This window comes from Bos grunniens, chromosome 6 (genome assembly GCF_055505025.1).
Source record: "Bos grunniens cultivar Pamir isolate PY7600 chromosome 6, Bosgru_T2T1.0, whole genome shotgun sequence".
NCBI classification, from domain to species: Eukaryota; Metazoa; Chordata; class Mammalia; order Artiodactyla; family Bovidae; genus Bos; species Bos grunniens.
In genome coordinates, this window is record NC_141170.1 from 20,794,524 (window position 1) to 20,811,112 (window position 16,589).

General features: G+C 43.8%; 1 protein-coding gene across 4 annotated transcripts in view; it reads left to right on the forward strand.

Moving 5' to 3' along the window:
* The first annotated feature begins 1,239 nt into the window (after positions 1-1,239).
* RASGEF1B (RasGEF domain family member 1B) overlaps positions 1,240-16,589 on the forward strand; it is a 660,269-nt gene continuing 644,919 nt past the window's right edge. The window contains exon 1 of one of the 4 annotated variants that reach the window (XM_086405160.1): positions 1,240-1,325. Coding sequence is in view for 3 of the 4 variants with exons in the window: in XM_086405157.1 (XP_086261283.1) it covers positions 15,952-16,020 (69 nt within the window). In the remaining variant the exon portion in view is untranslated. Of the gene's footprint in view, positions 1,326-15,784; positions 16,021-16,589 lie in introns of those variants that run through there. The other 3 variants (XM_086405157.1, XM_086405158.1, XM_086405159.1) reach the window with 3 other exon arrangements.

Below are 16,589 nucleotides of genomic sequence, written 5' to 3' on the forward strand. Positions count from 1 at the left end.
ATTGTTGAAGTATAGCTGTTTTACAATGTTGCATTAGTTTTAGGTGTACAGCAAAGTGATTCATATGTAAATATAAAATCTATATTTAAATATATATGTCATCTATATTTAATATATACATATAAAATCTATTCTTTTTCAATTCTTTTCCCTTATAGGTTATTACAAAATGTTGAGTATAGTTCCCTGTGCTATACAGTAGGTCCTTATCATTTATCTATTTTATATATAGTAATATACCGACTCAGAGAAGGCAATGGCAACACACTCCAGTACTTTTGTCTGGAAAATCCCATGGACGGAGGAGCCTGGTAGGCTGCAGTCCGTGGGGTCGCTAAGAGTCAGATACGACTGAGCGTCTGCACTTTCACTTTTCACTTTCCTGCATTGGAGAAGGAAATGGCAACCCACTCCAGTGTTCTTGCCTGGAGAATCCCAGGGACGGGGGAGCCTGGTGGGCTGCTGTCTATGGGGTCTCACAGAGTCGGACATGACTGAAGCGACTAAGCAGCAGCAGCAGCATACCGACTTGATGGACATGAGTTTGAGTAAACTCCAGCAGTTGGTGATGGACAGGGAAGCCTGATGTGTTGCAGTCCACGGGGTTGCGGAGTCGGACAGGACTGAGCAACTGAACTGACTGACTGAATGTACATATGTTAATTCCACACTCCTAATTTTACCTTAAGTTTTAAGTGGAGAGCCCCAACAGTTGAAAAAAAAGTTGAGTTCAGACTTCCAATATATGTATATGTATTTATGTTTATACATGTTTCACTGTCACATTAAATGTCAAATAGTAGCGAAGCTGAATTTCTTTATCGAGATAAGCATACACAAAATAAAAATAGACAAAAACAGAAATGAAATTTTAAAAATAGGAAATTGCAAAATGTCTTTGCACGTCCTAATAGATCATTTCATGTGTTTCCTGAGCGCACACACCGCGAGGTGATTACTGAGCTAGAGCAGTGCTTTCCTGAGCGACAGACCCTCTGGGAGCTGGTTAACATGAAGACTCTGATTCATCGGGCCTGGGAGGGGCCTGGAATTCTGCATGTCCCAGGTGATGCCAATGGAATTGTTTGGGGAACCATACTTTGTGTGGCCAGCATCTTGCTGTCCAAAATATTCATAAGCCACTGAGATTTAGATGCTTGGGTTGAACAGATTGATACGGCATCTTCTGTCATTTTGGAATGATTTACTCTGTCTCACATTTTGCTGTTTCCAGGTGGACTCAATGTGATGTGTATGACCTTCACTGCATCGTTGAATGATTGCCCATCGGAAAAAAAACAAAAAGTGAAGGGCAACTGGGCAAGGTAAAAGTTTGTTGACTCTTCATTTCTCTTGGCCTTTAAGATCCAATTATCTGTTTTTCTTCCTCTGAAGGGATAGCAGAAACCCAGTGAGCCCCGTGAGCAGGCTCTGTGCTGGGTGCTTTCCACGTGCTGTTTCTTTTCAGATCTGACTCTAATGGCAGAAACCAGTCTGAATACAAAGAGATCTGCTGTGTGTGTGCGTGCGTGCGTGTGTGTGTGTGTGTGAAGGGGGAGGGCTCAGCTTTCTCTTCTGACCCTCTCTCTGATCTGTCCTGACGGATGGACCAAACCATTCAAACTCCCTCTGCTCAGGGATGCAGCTGAGGGTTTCCCAGTTAGCGACAGAATCTGAGTGATTTGTAGGCATTTGTGTGCTGATTGTCTTGCCCTCTAGGCATGAACTGTGTTGTATCAGGAGGGCAAGAGGGTTCCAAATAGATTTAATATGCCTTGTATGAGCTTCAACCATCTGCCCGCCAGCTCTCAGTGTGAGCATAATATATGTTTCCAGAATCAAACACAAAGAGTCTGTTTTTTTTCCCTCTTTCTTTTTCCTTTTTTTCAGAGGCTTTTAGTTCAGATCATTTGTCTTTTCCTTGTCTTTTGGGGGTAGGCTACCAGGGTCACCCTTTCTACAATTATATTGGCTTTCAGTTTGTTTTCTGATTCCTCTGGCATATTTAATTAAATGGGTTTCCCTTTCCTGCTTGCCATGTACCCCCAACAGAAACATATCCTTGAAATTGGTACATATCCATGAAATCTTGTGAGGCATCTATGAAGTGGTTGGAATTGAACTGCAGGCATTCCCAGTGAGTACAGATTAGACCCTGGACATCTGAAAATTCTTCCCAGGCTAAATCCGAATGCTGTTCTTCTGAATAATGCAACTTGAACCTCTTCTCTTCTGTCAGTGGAAATCGTGTGACTGTTGATGGGCCTGTTCCAGTAGCTATAACTGGTTGTAGGACTCAAGTTATTCCGGTGTTGAGTGTCCTTGCCCTGGAACCCTTGTATCATTATAGGGATCTTAAGCTCTGAAAGAGATGAAAGTAAGTTAAGCCAATCATAGAGTTCTTAACTTCAATTCTCACCTAAGTTACAGGAATTTAGCAGAAGATTCAGGAAGCTCTTTACATGAAAGTTGGGTGGGAACACGATTAGAACTCTCCTAGCATCACTCAGAAAGCGAGGGCTGGGCAGGGAGGGACTAGTGGAAAGTGAACTTTCAATATTCTCTTATAAAGGCTCTAGGGCATAGGGTTCAAAATTCTTCAGTTCTGCTTATTTTTATTTAGTCTGAAAAATTGGCATTGTTTGGTATTAGACAGTGTATGTTTAAACACTGCTTCCCCTTTAAATGCATTTCACATTCAATTCTCCCTACACAGGAGGCTAAAAGAGCTCCACTCCTTGTTGCTCTTCTCGTCTAATGATGATGGGGTTTAGGGAAAGCACGTAGGCTCTGGAGGACTGCCTGCATGCTGGCCAGGCTCCATCTCTTTCTAGCTGTGTGACCTTGGGAAGGTAATAAACATCTCCGTGCCGTATTTTTTTCTCAGTTGTAAAGTAGGGATTATGATAGTGTTTCATTATGAGTTGATGAAATGATCAAATATAATAATGCATAATAATATATGTAAAGTACTGAGCAAGTGCCTGCCACATAGCACCGTGTTGGCTACCATTACTGTCATTACCATGGAGATGAAGGATGGAGAAGACTGAAAGTGTGGATTCCCCATAACAACTTGTACTGTTCAGCTGTGGAAGACGTTGTCTGGACACATCTCTGCTCCTGGAGAGCTAAGAAGTCAGGGCTTGATGGCAAGGAATGAAGGAAATAGAAATAGTATTTTTTTTAAAGCTTTGGTTTAAGTGTGTGGCTGCCATAGGTGTGTGGCTGGATGGGAACCATTCCTTCCTTCCTTTCAGGCAGGATTAGCCTTGCCCTCTCCTCCTTCTTTTAACCCCCAGGTGTTTAGACTTGATCTGAACTTGAGTCATTTTTTGTTTTGTTTGTGATGCTGATGGAGCCTTAGGGGGATCTTGTCCAGAACTCACTGAGTGTCTGATGCAAAGCAGAACTGGGCCTCTGTGGGTAGTTAGAACTAAACAACCTTCAGGGGATAGCATGCTTTGGGCCAGAGCCCAGAACCTGTCCATTCACTGTCCCAGCTGTCTTTCCTGTGGACTTTTTAAGGACTGTGGCCACACCAATTAGAATGGACCAGTTGAAGGAGGGATATGGAGCAGTGAAATGCAAAGAGAGATGGTGCTTGCCTCGAGCCCCTTCTGCTCCTTCCCCCTACCCCATCTTTTGGATCTTTAGCTTTCTGGCTCCCATGGGACCTCTTCTCACATGTTCAGCTCTGCTTTTTCCTGATGGTTCCCTATCTCTGCTCCATTGCCTGTGGCCTCTATGGCCACCATTGTTCAAGGGGCAGGGGTGCCATGGTCATGACTCTGATGTTCCTTTGCCTGGTCTTAGCCACATTCCCAACTGCCACTACCCATTAGTGCACTTGGCTCCAGGATTTCATATCGATGCCCCACTGGCTTCCCAAGTGCACTCTGGTTCTCCACCCTTGAGCTGTGGTACGTCAGGGTGTGGCATAGCCTTGATACCACTGAGGGTTTCGTTGTTATGCAGTATTAACTGGTTGGATAGCATCAGTGACTCAATGGACACGAACGTGGGCAAATTCTGGGGGATAGTGAGGGACAGGGAGGCCTGGTGTGCTGCAGTCCATGGGGTCTCAGAGTCAGACACGACTTAGCAACTGAACAACAACATACAGTATCAGTCCTGTCATTGTCATTGGCACCGACCTTGGCACTTCTCCCATAACCATGACAAACCAGACCCTTTCCCACAAGCATAGTGACACTTGTATTAAGCCCCAAACAAGTGATGTATAACTTATTCTGTTAGTCTCTTATCACACTTGTAATGCTGCAACTTTTCAATTTATTTATTTGGCATCTTCAGATTGTATGTTTCTCCATGAGTCAAAATACAAGTTCCTTCCAGGGTTGGGTTGGAAGAGGATTGATATCACACTGAATGACTTAACCCCTTACACAGCCCAACTTCTTTTTGTGCTGACCATCAGCCAATTATGTTGGCCTACTTTGCCAACAAAGGTCCGTCTAGTCAAGGCTATGGTTTTTCCAGTGGTCATGTATGGATGTGAGAGTTGGACTGTGAATAAGGCTGAGCGCCGAAGAATTGATGCTTTTGAACTGTGGTGTTGGAGAAGACTCTTGAGAGTCCCTTGGACTGCAAGGAGATCCAACCAGTCCGTTCTGAAGGAGATCAGCCCTGGGATTTCTTTGGAGGGAATGATGCTGAAGCTGAAACTCCAGTACTTTGGCCACCTCATGAGAAGAGTTGACTCATTGGAAAAGACTCTGATACTGGGAGGGATTGGGGGCAGGAGGAGAAGGGGACGACAGAGGATGAGATGGCTGGATGGTGTCACTGACTCGATGGACGTGAGTCTGAGTGAACTTCGGGAGTTGGTGATGGACAGGGAGGCCTGGCGTGCTGAGGTTCATGGGGTTGCAGAGACTCGGACACGACTGAGGAACCGGACTTAACTGAACTGAAGCCTTGAATCTTTCCTATACTAGAATATGTCTCCTTCCCATCCCAGACAGCCAGAGCAGAACTTTCTTCCAGGGAGCCCCTTTACAGCTTTTCAAATAACTAAACCTTGGCAGCTCTGAAGTACGAGGACTGAAACCCCAAGTTACTGCATCAGAGGAATAAGCTTGGCTGGGATGTGGGAGTGGTATCTAAAGGCTGTGATGCTGAGTCCTTCTCTGTCCCTTCATCTCCCCCCTCCCCTCTTTCTCTCTTGCTTTCTCCCCTTTCTCATTTTTTTTCTTTTGTTTTGCACCTAGCTCAAAGTAAAGCTATGATTTGGGGCATGATTTAGTGAAGATGTACAGGGCACTGAGAAAATGACTCAGTGGAAAGAGCATGGGCTATCAGGCGATTTAGAATCTGAGTCCGACTCTGCCAGTCTGCTAGCTGTGTAAACTTAGGCAAAAACCTTAACCTCTCTGTGCCTCTCATTCTGTAAGGTTCTCTTGTTTTGTTGGGGGTTGGGGAAGGAGGAAGTCGTAGGTTGGACTAAATTCTCAAAAGCATTTTCTGATGGAAATGGGCTGTTTGCAGTTAGTGTTGGAAAAGTCCCAGTGTATATTAGACTTCCCCACCTACCTTCTTGGTAAGGCAGACAGGGGTGCCCAGACAGAAGCCACATGCTCCCTCATTGTACCAAGAAAGAAGTGAGGCAGATACTAAGTTTAAATCAATAGTATTCCTGGAGCACTGAAGATGGAACTGTTTTCCCCCAAATTGTTTTGATTGCTGCCAGTAGCTGCTATTTGGTATGAAATCCATTCAGATCATCAAAAACCAAAGAACATACAGTGCATGAAAAGATGCTGTAATTGGCAACATTGTAACTCTATATGGTGTGTGATCTTAGCTGGGAGGAAGGGAGGGTTGTTAGATAACCTGTAATCTAATTTTCTTTGTTGTAAAATAGAATGTTACCATTGTATTCCTGTGGAATTATAATTATACCATCTCAGCCAAGTAGAGCTGCCTTTCTCAGGAGGTGCTTAAAGAGCTCAATAGACATCCATTCAACCTTGTAAACATAGTAAAACCTGGCTTGCTTGTATTTCTCTCGACTGAAGACTCCTATTAGCCAGCCTCTCCCCTCATCCTTCCTATGGGGAAAAATGATTTTAATGCTGGCGAACCCGACATCCCAAGAGACACTGAAGTGCCTTCTGAATCATCAAAGAATAATGAAACCTTCCGTAGAGTTTCAGTGTTAATTGCAATTTATGACAGCCTAATTTTTTGAAAAGTGGTAATTCACGTGTTGCATAAGTGATAATTAGTTGGAATAGTTGATTAATCAGACTGCTCTATTTTCTGACCACATTGAGGTACGGTATTTACAGTAACTGCAATACCGGCTCTTTCTCAGTGCCATGAAGGAGGCAGGGTAAATGAAAGTAGTATTCTCTATTTTATCATCATTATTTTTTTTTAATTTATTTATTTTTTAATTGGTGGGAAATTGCTTTAAATTTTGTGTTGGTTTCTGTTGTAGAATTGAAATCACTCATATAATTAAATATATATATATTCCTTCCCTCTTGAGCCTCCTTCCCCTATCCCAGTTCCGCCTGTCTCGGTCATCACAGAGCACCAGGCTGGGCTCCTTGTGTTATTTAGCAACTTCCCACTAGCTATCTATTTACACATGGTAGTGTATATATGTCAGTGTTACTTTCTCAATTCATCCCACCCTCACCTTCCCCTGCTGTGTCCACAAGTCTGTTCTATGCTAGTTTCATACCTTTCTTCTATATTCTATATGTATATGTATTAACATTTGATACTTATTTTTCTCTTACTGACTTACTTCACTCTGTATAAGAGGTTCTATGTTCATCTACCTCACTAGAACTGCCTCAAATTCGCTTTTTATTGCTGAATAATATTCCATTGTATATACAATATCCTTTATCCATTCATCTGTTGATGGACATTGAGGTTGCTTCCTGTCCTGGCTATTGTAAATAGTGCTGCATTAAGCAGTGGGATACATGTGTCTTTTAGAATTGTGATTTTCTCAGTGTATATGCCCAGTAGTGGGATTGCTAGGTTTTATGGTAGATTTACTCCTAGTTTTTTATTTTTTTAAGGAATCTCCATTCTGTTTTCCATAATGGCTGTATCAGTTTACCTTTCCAACCAACAATGCAGGAGGCTTCCCTTTTCTCCACACCCTCTTCAGCACTTAATGTTTGTATATTTTTTTGTGATGGCCATTCTGACTAGTGTGAGGTGATACCTCATTGTAGTTCTGGTTTGTATTTCCCTAACAATGAACATCATTTCATGTATGCATTATTATTTTTTATTAAGGTATAGTTGACATACAATACTATGTTAGTTTCAGATGTGATATGGTCACTACTTACTGTAGCGTTCTATACCGTTCTATAGTGTTCTACACTGTTCTATAACTAAATGTAGTTATAGAATTTCTTTACTGCAGTAAGAAATTTTAAGATTTACTCTTAGCAACTCTCAAATACACAGTACAGTATTTTTAACTATAGTTATCATGCTACACATTACATCCTCATGACTTATTTATTACTTTATAGCTGGGAGATTGTACCTTTTGATCCTCTTCACCCACCTCAGACCCCCCACCCTACCCCTAGTCCCTGCCTCCAGCAACCACCAATCTGTTCTCTGTATCTATGAACTTGGTTGGTTTTTGTTTTTAAGATGTGAGAACCCAGCACAACCAAAATAAATAAATATTCAAAAACTTTAAAAAAATCCCTATCAAGCTACCAACAGTATTCTTCACAGAGCTAGAACAAATAATTTCACAATTTGTATGGAAATACAAAAAACCTCGAATAGCCAAAGCGATCTTGAGAAAGAAGAATGGAACTGGAGGAATCAACCTACCTGACTTCAGGCTCTACTACAAAGCCACAGTTATCAAGACAGTATGGTACTGGCACAAAGACAGAAATATAGGTCAATGGAACAAAATAGAAAGCCCAGAGATAAATCCACGCACATATGGACACCTTGTCTTTGACAAAGGAGGCAAGAATATATGATGGATTAAAGATAATCTCTTTAACAAGTGGTGCTGGGAAATCTGGTCAACCACTTGTAAAAGAATGAAACTAGAACACTTTCTAACACCATACACAAAAATAAACTCAAAATGGATTAAAGATCTAAACATAAGACCAGAAACTATTAAACTCCTAGAGGAGAACATAGGCAAAACACTCTCCGACATACATCACAGCAGGATCCTCTATGACCCACCTCCCAGAATATTGGAAATAAAAGCAAAAATAAACAAATGGGACCTAATTAACCTTAAAAGCTTCTGCACATCAAAGGAAACTATCAGCAAGGTGAAAAGACAGCCTTCAGAATGGGAGAAAATAATAGCAAATGAAGCAACTGACAAACAACTAATCTCAAAAATATACAAGCAACTCCTACAGCTCAACTCCAGAAAAATAAATGACCCAATCAAAAAATGGGCCAAAGAACTAAACAGACATTTCTCCAAAGAAGACATACAGAGGGCTAACAAACACATGAAAAGATGCTCAACATCACTCATTATCAGAGAAATGCAAATCAAAACCACCATGAGGCACCATTTCATGCCAGTCAGAATGGCTGCGATCCAAAAGTCTACAAGTAATAAATGCTGGAGAGGGTGTGGAGAAAAAGGAACCCTCTTACACTGTTGGTGGGAATGCAAACTAGTACAGCCACTATGGAGAACAGTGTGGAGATTCCTTAAAAAACTGGAAATAGAACTGCCTTGTGATCCAGCAATCCCACTGCTGGGCATACACACTGAGGAAACCAGAAGGGAAAGAGACACGTGTACCCCAATGTTCATCGCAGCACTGTTTATAATAGCCAGGACATGGAAGCAACCTAGATGTCCATCAGCAGATGAATGGATAAGAAAGCAGTGGTACATATACACAATGGAGTATTACTCAGCCATTAAAAAGAATACATTTGAATCAGTTCTAATGAGGTGGATGAAACTGGAGCCTATTATACAGAGTGAAGTAAGCCAGAAGGAAAAACACCAATACAGTATAATAACATATATATATGGAATTTAGAAAGATGGTAACAATAACCCTGTGTATGAGACAGCAAAAGAGACACTGATGTATAAAACAGTCTTATGGACTCTATGGGGGAGGGAGAGGGTGGGAAGATTTGGGATAATGGCATTGAAACATGTAAAATATCATGTATGAAACGAGATGCCAGTCCAGGTTCGATGCATGATACTGGATGCTTGGGACTAGTGCACTGGGACGACCCAGAGGGATGGTATGGGGAGGGAGGAGGGAGGAGGGTTGAGGATGGGGAACTCATGTATACCTGTGGCAGATTCATTTTGATATTTGGCAAAACTAATAAAATTATATAAAGTTTAAAAATAAAATAAAATTAAAAAAAAAAAAGATGTGAGATTGTATACTTGTCTTTCTCTATTGGACTTATTTTACTTAGCATAATGTCCTCAAGGTCCATTCATGTTGTCAAAAATAGCACAATTTTATTCTTTTTATGGTTAAATAATATTCCATTATATTTATGTGTGATATTTTCTTTATTCATTCATCTGTTGATGGAGACAGTAGTATTCCGTATAGCCTGGCAGGTGTACATTATTACTCATTATGGGCAAATGGTCATTTCCAGAACTTATTCTTCAACTTTTGCATTAACTTTTAAAATAAATGAGAAGAGAAAACTGGTAAATTATGCAAACATATTATGTTTGCTTCTTATGGCTTTGCAATCCCCAGGGTCATTGCTGATAACTAGACTATTAGCTGTTACAGTAAAGGTGAGTAAAACTGAATTTTGTATGATATTTAGCAGAGCCTCTTCACAGAGGTTTCTTAAGGGGAGTATCAGTGCAGTAGACTTAGATGTGTTAATTGGTCCATTCTAAATGTGTTACGAAAGGGATAAGCTCTTAAGTCAGTTAAGATTTAACTTGATAACTTTTAAAAATGCTCAAGTACTTAATAATGGGATCTTTAAACAGTATTAGAATTGGGGTTATAGTCAGGTTCACTGCAAAGGAATAGAAAAATTCAGGAATATGTAAGAGGAAATAAACAAAACCCATTATTCTATCACCCAGAGAGAACTATGATTGCCTTTGGTATATAGCCTCCCGTTTTCTTCTTATGTGTACATGCAAACATTTTACAAAGTTAGCATATACTACAGGTACTATATGCTGCCACCATACAACATTACATAAAGGACATTTTCTAGGTTAGTAAATAGATTCTTTAAAAACATACTCAGTGCTGACTGTATTCATGAATCATAATTTATCAATACAGTCTTCTATCATCAGACTTCAAGTGGTTTACAGATTTTGGCTTTATACTGCTTCAACAATTTATCTTTGCTCATTCATTTGCCGATCCATCCATCCAATGAGTTTTTACTGAGTACAGTGTGCCAGGCGCTGGGTCAGTAATTAAGGACATATCATTAATCATAATCCTCCTAATGGTTAACATTTAATGGCACCCCACTCCAGTACTCTTGCCTGGAGAATCCCATGGATGGAGGAGCCTGGTGGGCTGCAGTCCATGGGGTCGCTGAGGGTCGGACACGACTGAGCGACTTCACTTTCACTTTTCACTTTCATGCATTGGAGAAGGAAATGGCAACCCACGCCAGTGTTCTTGCCTGGAGAATCCCAGGGACGGGGGAGCCTGGTGGGCTTCCGTCTATGGGGTCGCACAGAGTCAGACACGACTGAAGTGACTTAGCAGCAGCAGCATTACCATTTCTAACTGTGGACCAGGAACTTTATGAGTATCTTAATTATATGAATAGGTATTAGTATAATAATCATTCTAATAAGTTAGTATAATAATATTAACTAATTAAATCCTTATGAGGTAGATAAAGAAAACAAATAAGGAAACAGAGGTTTATCTAACTGAAGTGACTTGGTCACTTCAAGTTAGTACTTGCAAGAACCAGAATTCAAATCCAGGCAACCTGACTCCAGTCCTGCTCTGATAACCACAGTGGCTACTATGTCAGTAAAAAGCACACTCTCTTGCCCCTATGAAACAATTTTAATTGTAATACTCTTTGAATCATTTTATTTTTTTAAAATTTGATTTCTGAATATTTTCTTAAGATAAAGTCTAAAAACAGAAATGCTGAGTCAGGGCTTCCCTGGTGGCTTAGTAGTAAAAAATCCAGTTGCCAATGCAGGAGACACAGGGTTCGATCCCTGATCTGGGAAGATCCCACACCCTGAAGAACAATTAAGCCCATGCATCACAGCTATTTAGCCTGTGCTCTAGAGCCTGGGAGCCACAACTTGTGAAGCCCGTGTGCCCTAAAGCCCATGCTCTGCAACAAGAGAAGCCACTGCTGTGAGAGGCCCTTACATCGCAACTAGAGAGCAGCCCCTGCTCACTGCAACTAGAGAAAGCCCATGCGCAGCAACAAAGACCCAGTGCAGCCAAAAGTAAATAAATAAAATTATGTAAAAAATCTACATTACATTATAAAAAAAGAAATGCTGGGTCAAATATTATGAATAATCCTAGCGATTAATACTGTGGTCAAGATCATAAATGAAGGAGGACCAGGGATGAGAAGACTGTCTTTCGATGTCTCTATCTATCCATCCATCCATCCCTCCATTTGTACATCCATCTTGGGTCTCTGTTGTTGCTCTACCATCAGGGGAGACAGCAGGAGATATATGTAGTAGTGATTCAGACCTGGGCAGGCTTGGAGATGGTGTGGGCAATGCTCTTCCCATCAAAGCAGAGTCAGTGGGTGCTGCCCTTCAGGAGTGTTTCTCGTGACACTATATGATGCAGGATGGCAGAGGGGAGGCATCGGGGATATGAAGAGCTCTTCAAAGGCATGAGTCTAGATCACAAGTGTGAGTGTACAGCCCCTTAAGATGACTGTCATTGCAAGAAAATGCCTCTACCTCACACCAGTCAGAATGGCCATAATCAAAAATATCTACAAATAGTAAATGCTGGAGAGGATGTGGGGAGAATGTAAATTGTTACAGGCATCATGGAGCACTGGACTGCACTGTTGGTGGGAATGTAAACTGATACAGACATCATGGAGAACAGTATGAAGACTTCTTGAACAACTAGGAATAAATCTACCATATGACCCAGAAATCCCACCACTGGGCATATGCCCTGAGAAAACCATAATTAAAACATGTACCCCAGTGTTCATAGCAGCATTTACTATAGGCAGGACACGGAAGCAACCTAGGTGTCCATAGATAGAGAAATGGAATAAGAAGTTGTGACACACACACACACACACACACACACACAGTGGAATATGACTCAGCCATAAAAAGGAACAAATTTGAGACAATTCTAGGGGGGTGGATGAACCTAGAGCCTGTTTTACACAGAGTGAAGTAAGTCAGAAAAACAAGTATCGTATATTAACACATATCTATGGAATCTAGAAAAATGGTGCTGATGAACCTATTTGCAGGGCAGGAATAGGAACTGAGACATAGAGAATGGACTCATGGACACAGCGGGGGAAGGAGACGATGGGATGAACTGAGAGAGTGGCATTGAAATATATACATTAAAAAGGGGAGGGGGCTCAGATGGTAAAGAATCTGCCTGCAGTGTAGGAGACCTGGGTTTGATCCCTGGGTCAGGAAGATCCCCTGGAGAAGGGAGTGCATTGAAATATATACATTACCATGTGTAAAATAGATAGCTAATGGGAAGTTGCTGTGTGGTGAAGGGAGCTCAGCTTGGTGCTTTGTAACAGCCTAGAGGCGGGGGTTGGGGTGGGAAGTGGGAGGGAAGTTCATGAGGGAAGGGACTTATGTATCCCTATGGCTTATTCATGTTGATGTATGGTGAAAACCAAGACAGCATTGTAAAGCAATTATCCTTCAATTAAAAATAATAAAAAAGAAAATGCCTCTATTCACTAAAAATCGCTAGTTCAGTTAAAGGTTTTCTTATTTCAGTTAGTATTTAATATAACCTTCCTTGTTCCTAAACCATAAATTACTCATATATGGCAAGTGACTCTCTATAAATATTCTTTCTGTTCCTTAAATTTCATATTTTTTCTTAAGTTCTACTCCCCAAATGAACATTACCTGCTCTTTGCCAACTTTCTGTCATGTAGTATCATGTAATAGCAAAAACACAGACCTGCCTGGCAGTTGAACAAGGTTTAATTCCTGTCTCTGCCACGAACCTGCTGTATGGTGTTGGCCAGTCTTTTTAATTCTTGATTCTTACCTTTAAAGTAATACAGAGTTGTAACGACAATCACATGAAGTGCTATGAGCAGAAAAAAAAATAACAGTTAACCTCTATTCTTATTTTACATATCACAAAATAAGACACTGTTCTCAGTGTTTAAAATGCAAACGTGTACTTATTCCTCAGAATAAGCACATGGTAAGCTGGATTCCAAATAGCTCTATGGCTTTCACCCCTGGTTTTCCTTCTGTGATTATGTTACATTATGTGGGACTTTGAAGATGTGATTACGTTGACTAATCAGTTGACCTTAGGACAGAAAGATGATCTAGGTGGGCCTGGATATTATAATTGTGTAATCCCTGAGCCTCTTTAAAGTGAAAAGTCTTCTCTGGCTGTTTGCAGAAAAAGAAGTTAGAGAGATATGAAGCATGAGAAGGACTCAAGACGATTGTTGTTTAGAGATGGAAGAGATCACGAGAAGGAATCTGGGCAACCTCTCTGAGCGGAGGGTGGGCACTCTGTTGACAACTAACAAGGAAACAAGGACTACAGACCTATAGCTGCAGGGAATTAGAGTCTCAATCTATTTGTTTTAAGAAATAATTATTTTTTTTGGTTGCACTGGGTCTTTGTTGCCGCACACTGGCTTTCTCCAGTTGCAGTGAGCAGCTGTGGTTCATGGGCTTCTCATTTTGGTGGCTTCTCTTGCTGTGGGGCACACGGGGTTCAGTAGTTGTGGTGTGTGGGCTCAGTGGTTGCAGCTCATGGGCACCTAGTGGTCCTTGTGGGGCACGGGCTTAGTTGCCCTGTGGCATGTGTACTCTTCCCACAGCAGGGATTGAACCCGTGTCTCCTGCATTGGCAGGTGGATTCTTAACCACTGGACCACTAGGGAAGTCCAAACCTGAATATTTATAGCTAGAATACAAAAGACAAAACCAGAGATGTCAAAGAAACTTTATTTTTGATGATCTCTTTACTGCAAAAAAACTTGAATGAAAAAAGTTTGAGAAGCACTGAGCTGATATATTCAAAGTAATTTACACATTCCCTTCATATTCTATTCCCTAAATTTACAGTGAGTTTATTGTACCAGGCAGAATTCTGGAATGAGAATCAGGAAATGGGCCCAGCTATTCATCACCATCCATCCAACCACCCATCTTCTACTCATGGTGTCCAACAAGCATTTGTAGGGTGCTCCTAAGACAATGTGATTTGATGAAGTAACACAGGCTCTGCTAGTTCTGTTTCCTTGCATTTAAAACTAACTAGGTGATGCAACAAACCTCTCTCTATTACCAATGGGATGCTATGTTCTTGTATGTGCTGACCTCTGGGTTTGACAAGGTAGGGCAGTGTTTCTCCAAGTCCAGCCTGGGTACCTACCACTTGGAGCAGAATCTCCTGGATGCTTAATAAAAAAGTGGATCCTGAGGTTGCCCCAAACCCTCTGAATCCGAAACACTGGAGGTTGGAGCCCAGTACTTCTGGTTTTAAACAAGCTCTCCGAATTATTCTCATGTACACACTTCAAGTTCCAAATGTATAGCTGTGTTGTTCAGTTAGCAAGTCCTGTCGGACTCTTTGCGACCCCATGGACTGGAGCTCGCCAGGCTTTCCTGTCCCTCACCACCTCCCAGTTTGTCCAAGTTCATGTTCATTGAATCTGTGATGCCATCCAACCATCTCATCTCTGTTGCCCTCGTCTCCTTCTGTCTTCAGTCTTTCCCAGCATTAGGGTCTTTTCTGGCTGCAAAATAAATATGTAAGGTAGGTTCCCGTGTCCTAAAATTATCTCCCTTATTAGAAGACAAGCCTCACAGGTTTGGAAAGAAAACAGGACCATACCTGTGTGCATCAACCTCCTGGCCATGTCCATCCGTCTCCCGCCCCACCCCCACCCCAGCCAAGGTTGTGATTATGGAGCATATTTGTGCCCAGATAGCTCCCTATCTGTGCCCTGTACCTGCAAAGTCACCTTTCCCCTTCTGGGGCAGTGCCTGTCCCATGCATGATGAGGGGTTACAGGGAGAATGTGAGCGGGAGTCCCCCTCCCAGGCTTCGGGAGCCTTTTCCCTTCCCCGAGGGAGGGTGGGGCCGGCGCCGGCCGCCGAGGGAGCCCCTGCGGGCAGCGCGCGCCTGGCAGCCGTCACCCGGCGGGTCAGCCGCGGCCGGAGGCAGCCTTTCCCACCTCCCTCGGCGCGGAGAGGGGAAACCGGAGAAGTGGGTCACCCCGGCCGGCCCCGTCCGCCCACCCTCCCTGGCCTCGCCTCCCGCTCTCCGGCCGAGCCTCAGGCCTGGGCCGCGGCCGAAGCGGTGTGGCTGGAGCGGCGGCGCCCGGGGCCGGGCCTCCGGTGCCCGCGCCTCGGCGCTCTGCCCGCCAGTGCCCTTGCCCGCGCGCGGCGCCAGTCCTGCGGCGCGTTGGCCCTCCCGCCCCGCCCTCGGCGGGGCCCTTCCCGGTACTCGGGCGAGAGTGACATTCAGCGGGAAAGGCTAGCGCAGACGGCGGCGCCCGGCTCCCGGGCGGACCCGGCCGCGCGCACTCGCACCCCGCACGCCGGGCGGCGGTGGCGGCCGGGCGGCAGGCGCGCTCCCCCCGGGCCCGGCCCCGCCGCGGGCCGCCCCCAGCCCCGGGCCGCGCTGGCCGGCCGGCTGCGGGCGAGACCCGGGCGCTCGGACCCCCGCGCAGCCGAAGGACGGATCCGGCGCCTCGGGAGAGCCCCTGCCTCATATGGCAAAGTTTCTCGCCAAGCTCCTGGGCTGCACGTTGCCGAGCAAGGGCGCCTCTCCCATGTTTGAGGTAGGTGGAGGGCGTGTCCCCGCGGCGCGGCCGTCGGCGCGGGCGGCGACCCCTGGCCAGGGCCCTGGACCGTCTCTCTTGTTGGTTTCCACCTGCAGGTCTGGGGTGGGGCGCGAGGATGGCCGGGGGTGGGGGTCGGGGGGAAACCGGAGCCCAGGGAGCCTGAAATCCAGCTCCTCTGAATCTCGGTGAAAATTTTGTTTTCCTTCCCTAGTAGGCAAACACGTTTTCTGTTAATCGAGTTTTGCGAGTTGCTCTTTCACTAAAAGGCCAGGAACGTCTGAAAATGAGCGGGTACCCTGCAGTCCCTCTCTGCTGCCTACTTTGTTTCTGGCTTTTTCCTTTTCATCTGAAAAAACCCCAACCCCAAACAAACCAGGACGTGCAATCTTTGGGTCGGAAGGTTTCCACCTTGCCGCCCTCCTCCGCTCCCCTCCCCCAGCCTCCCGCACAGCGCCAACTCCATTGAAGTTAACTCCTTTCTTCTTTCGGGAGTAAGATCCCTTGGGGATGAGAAGGGTTAAAAATGGGATTTGCCACATTAGGTGTACGAATCGCAGTGCTGAAGG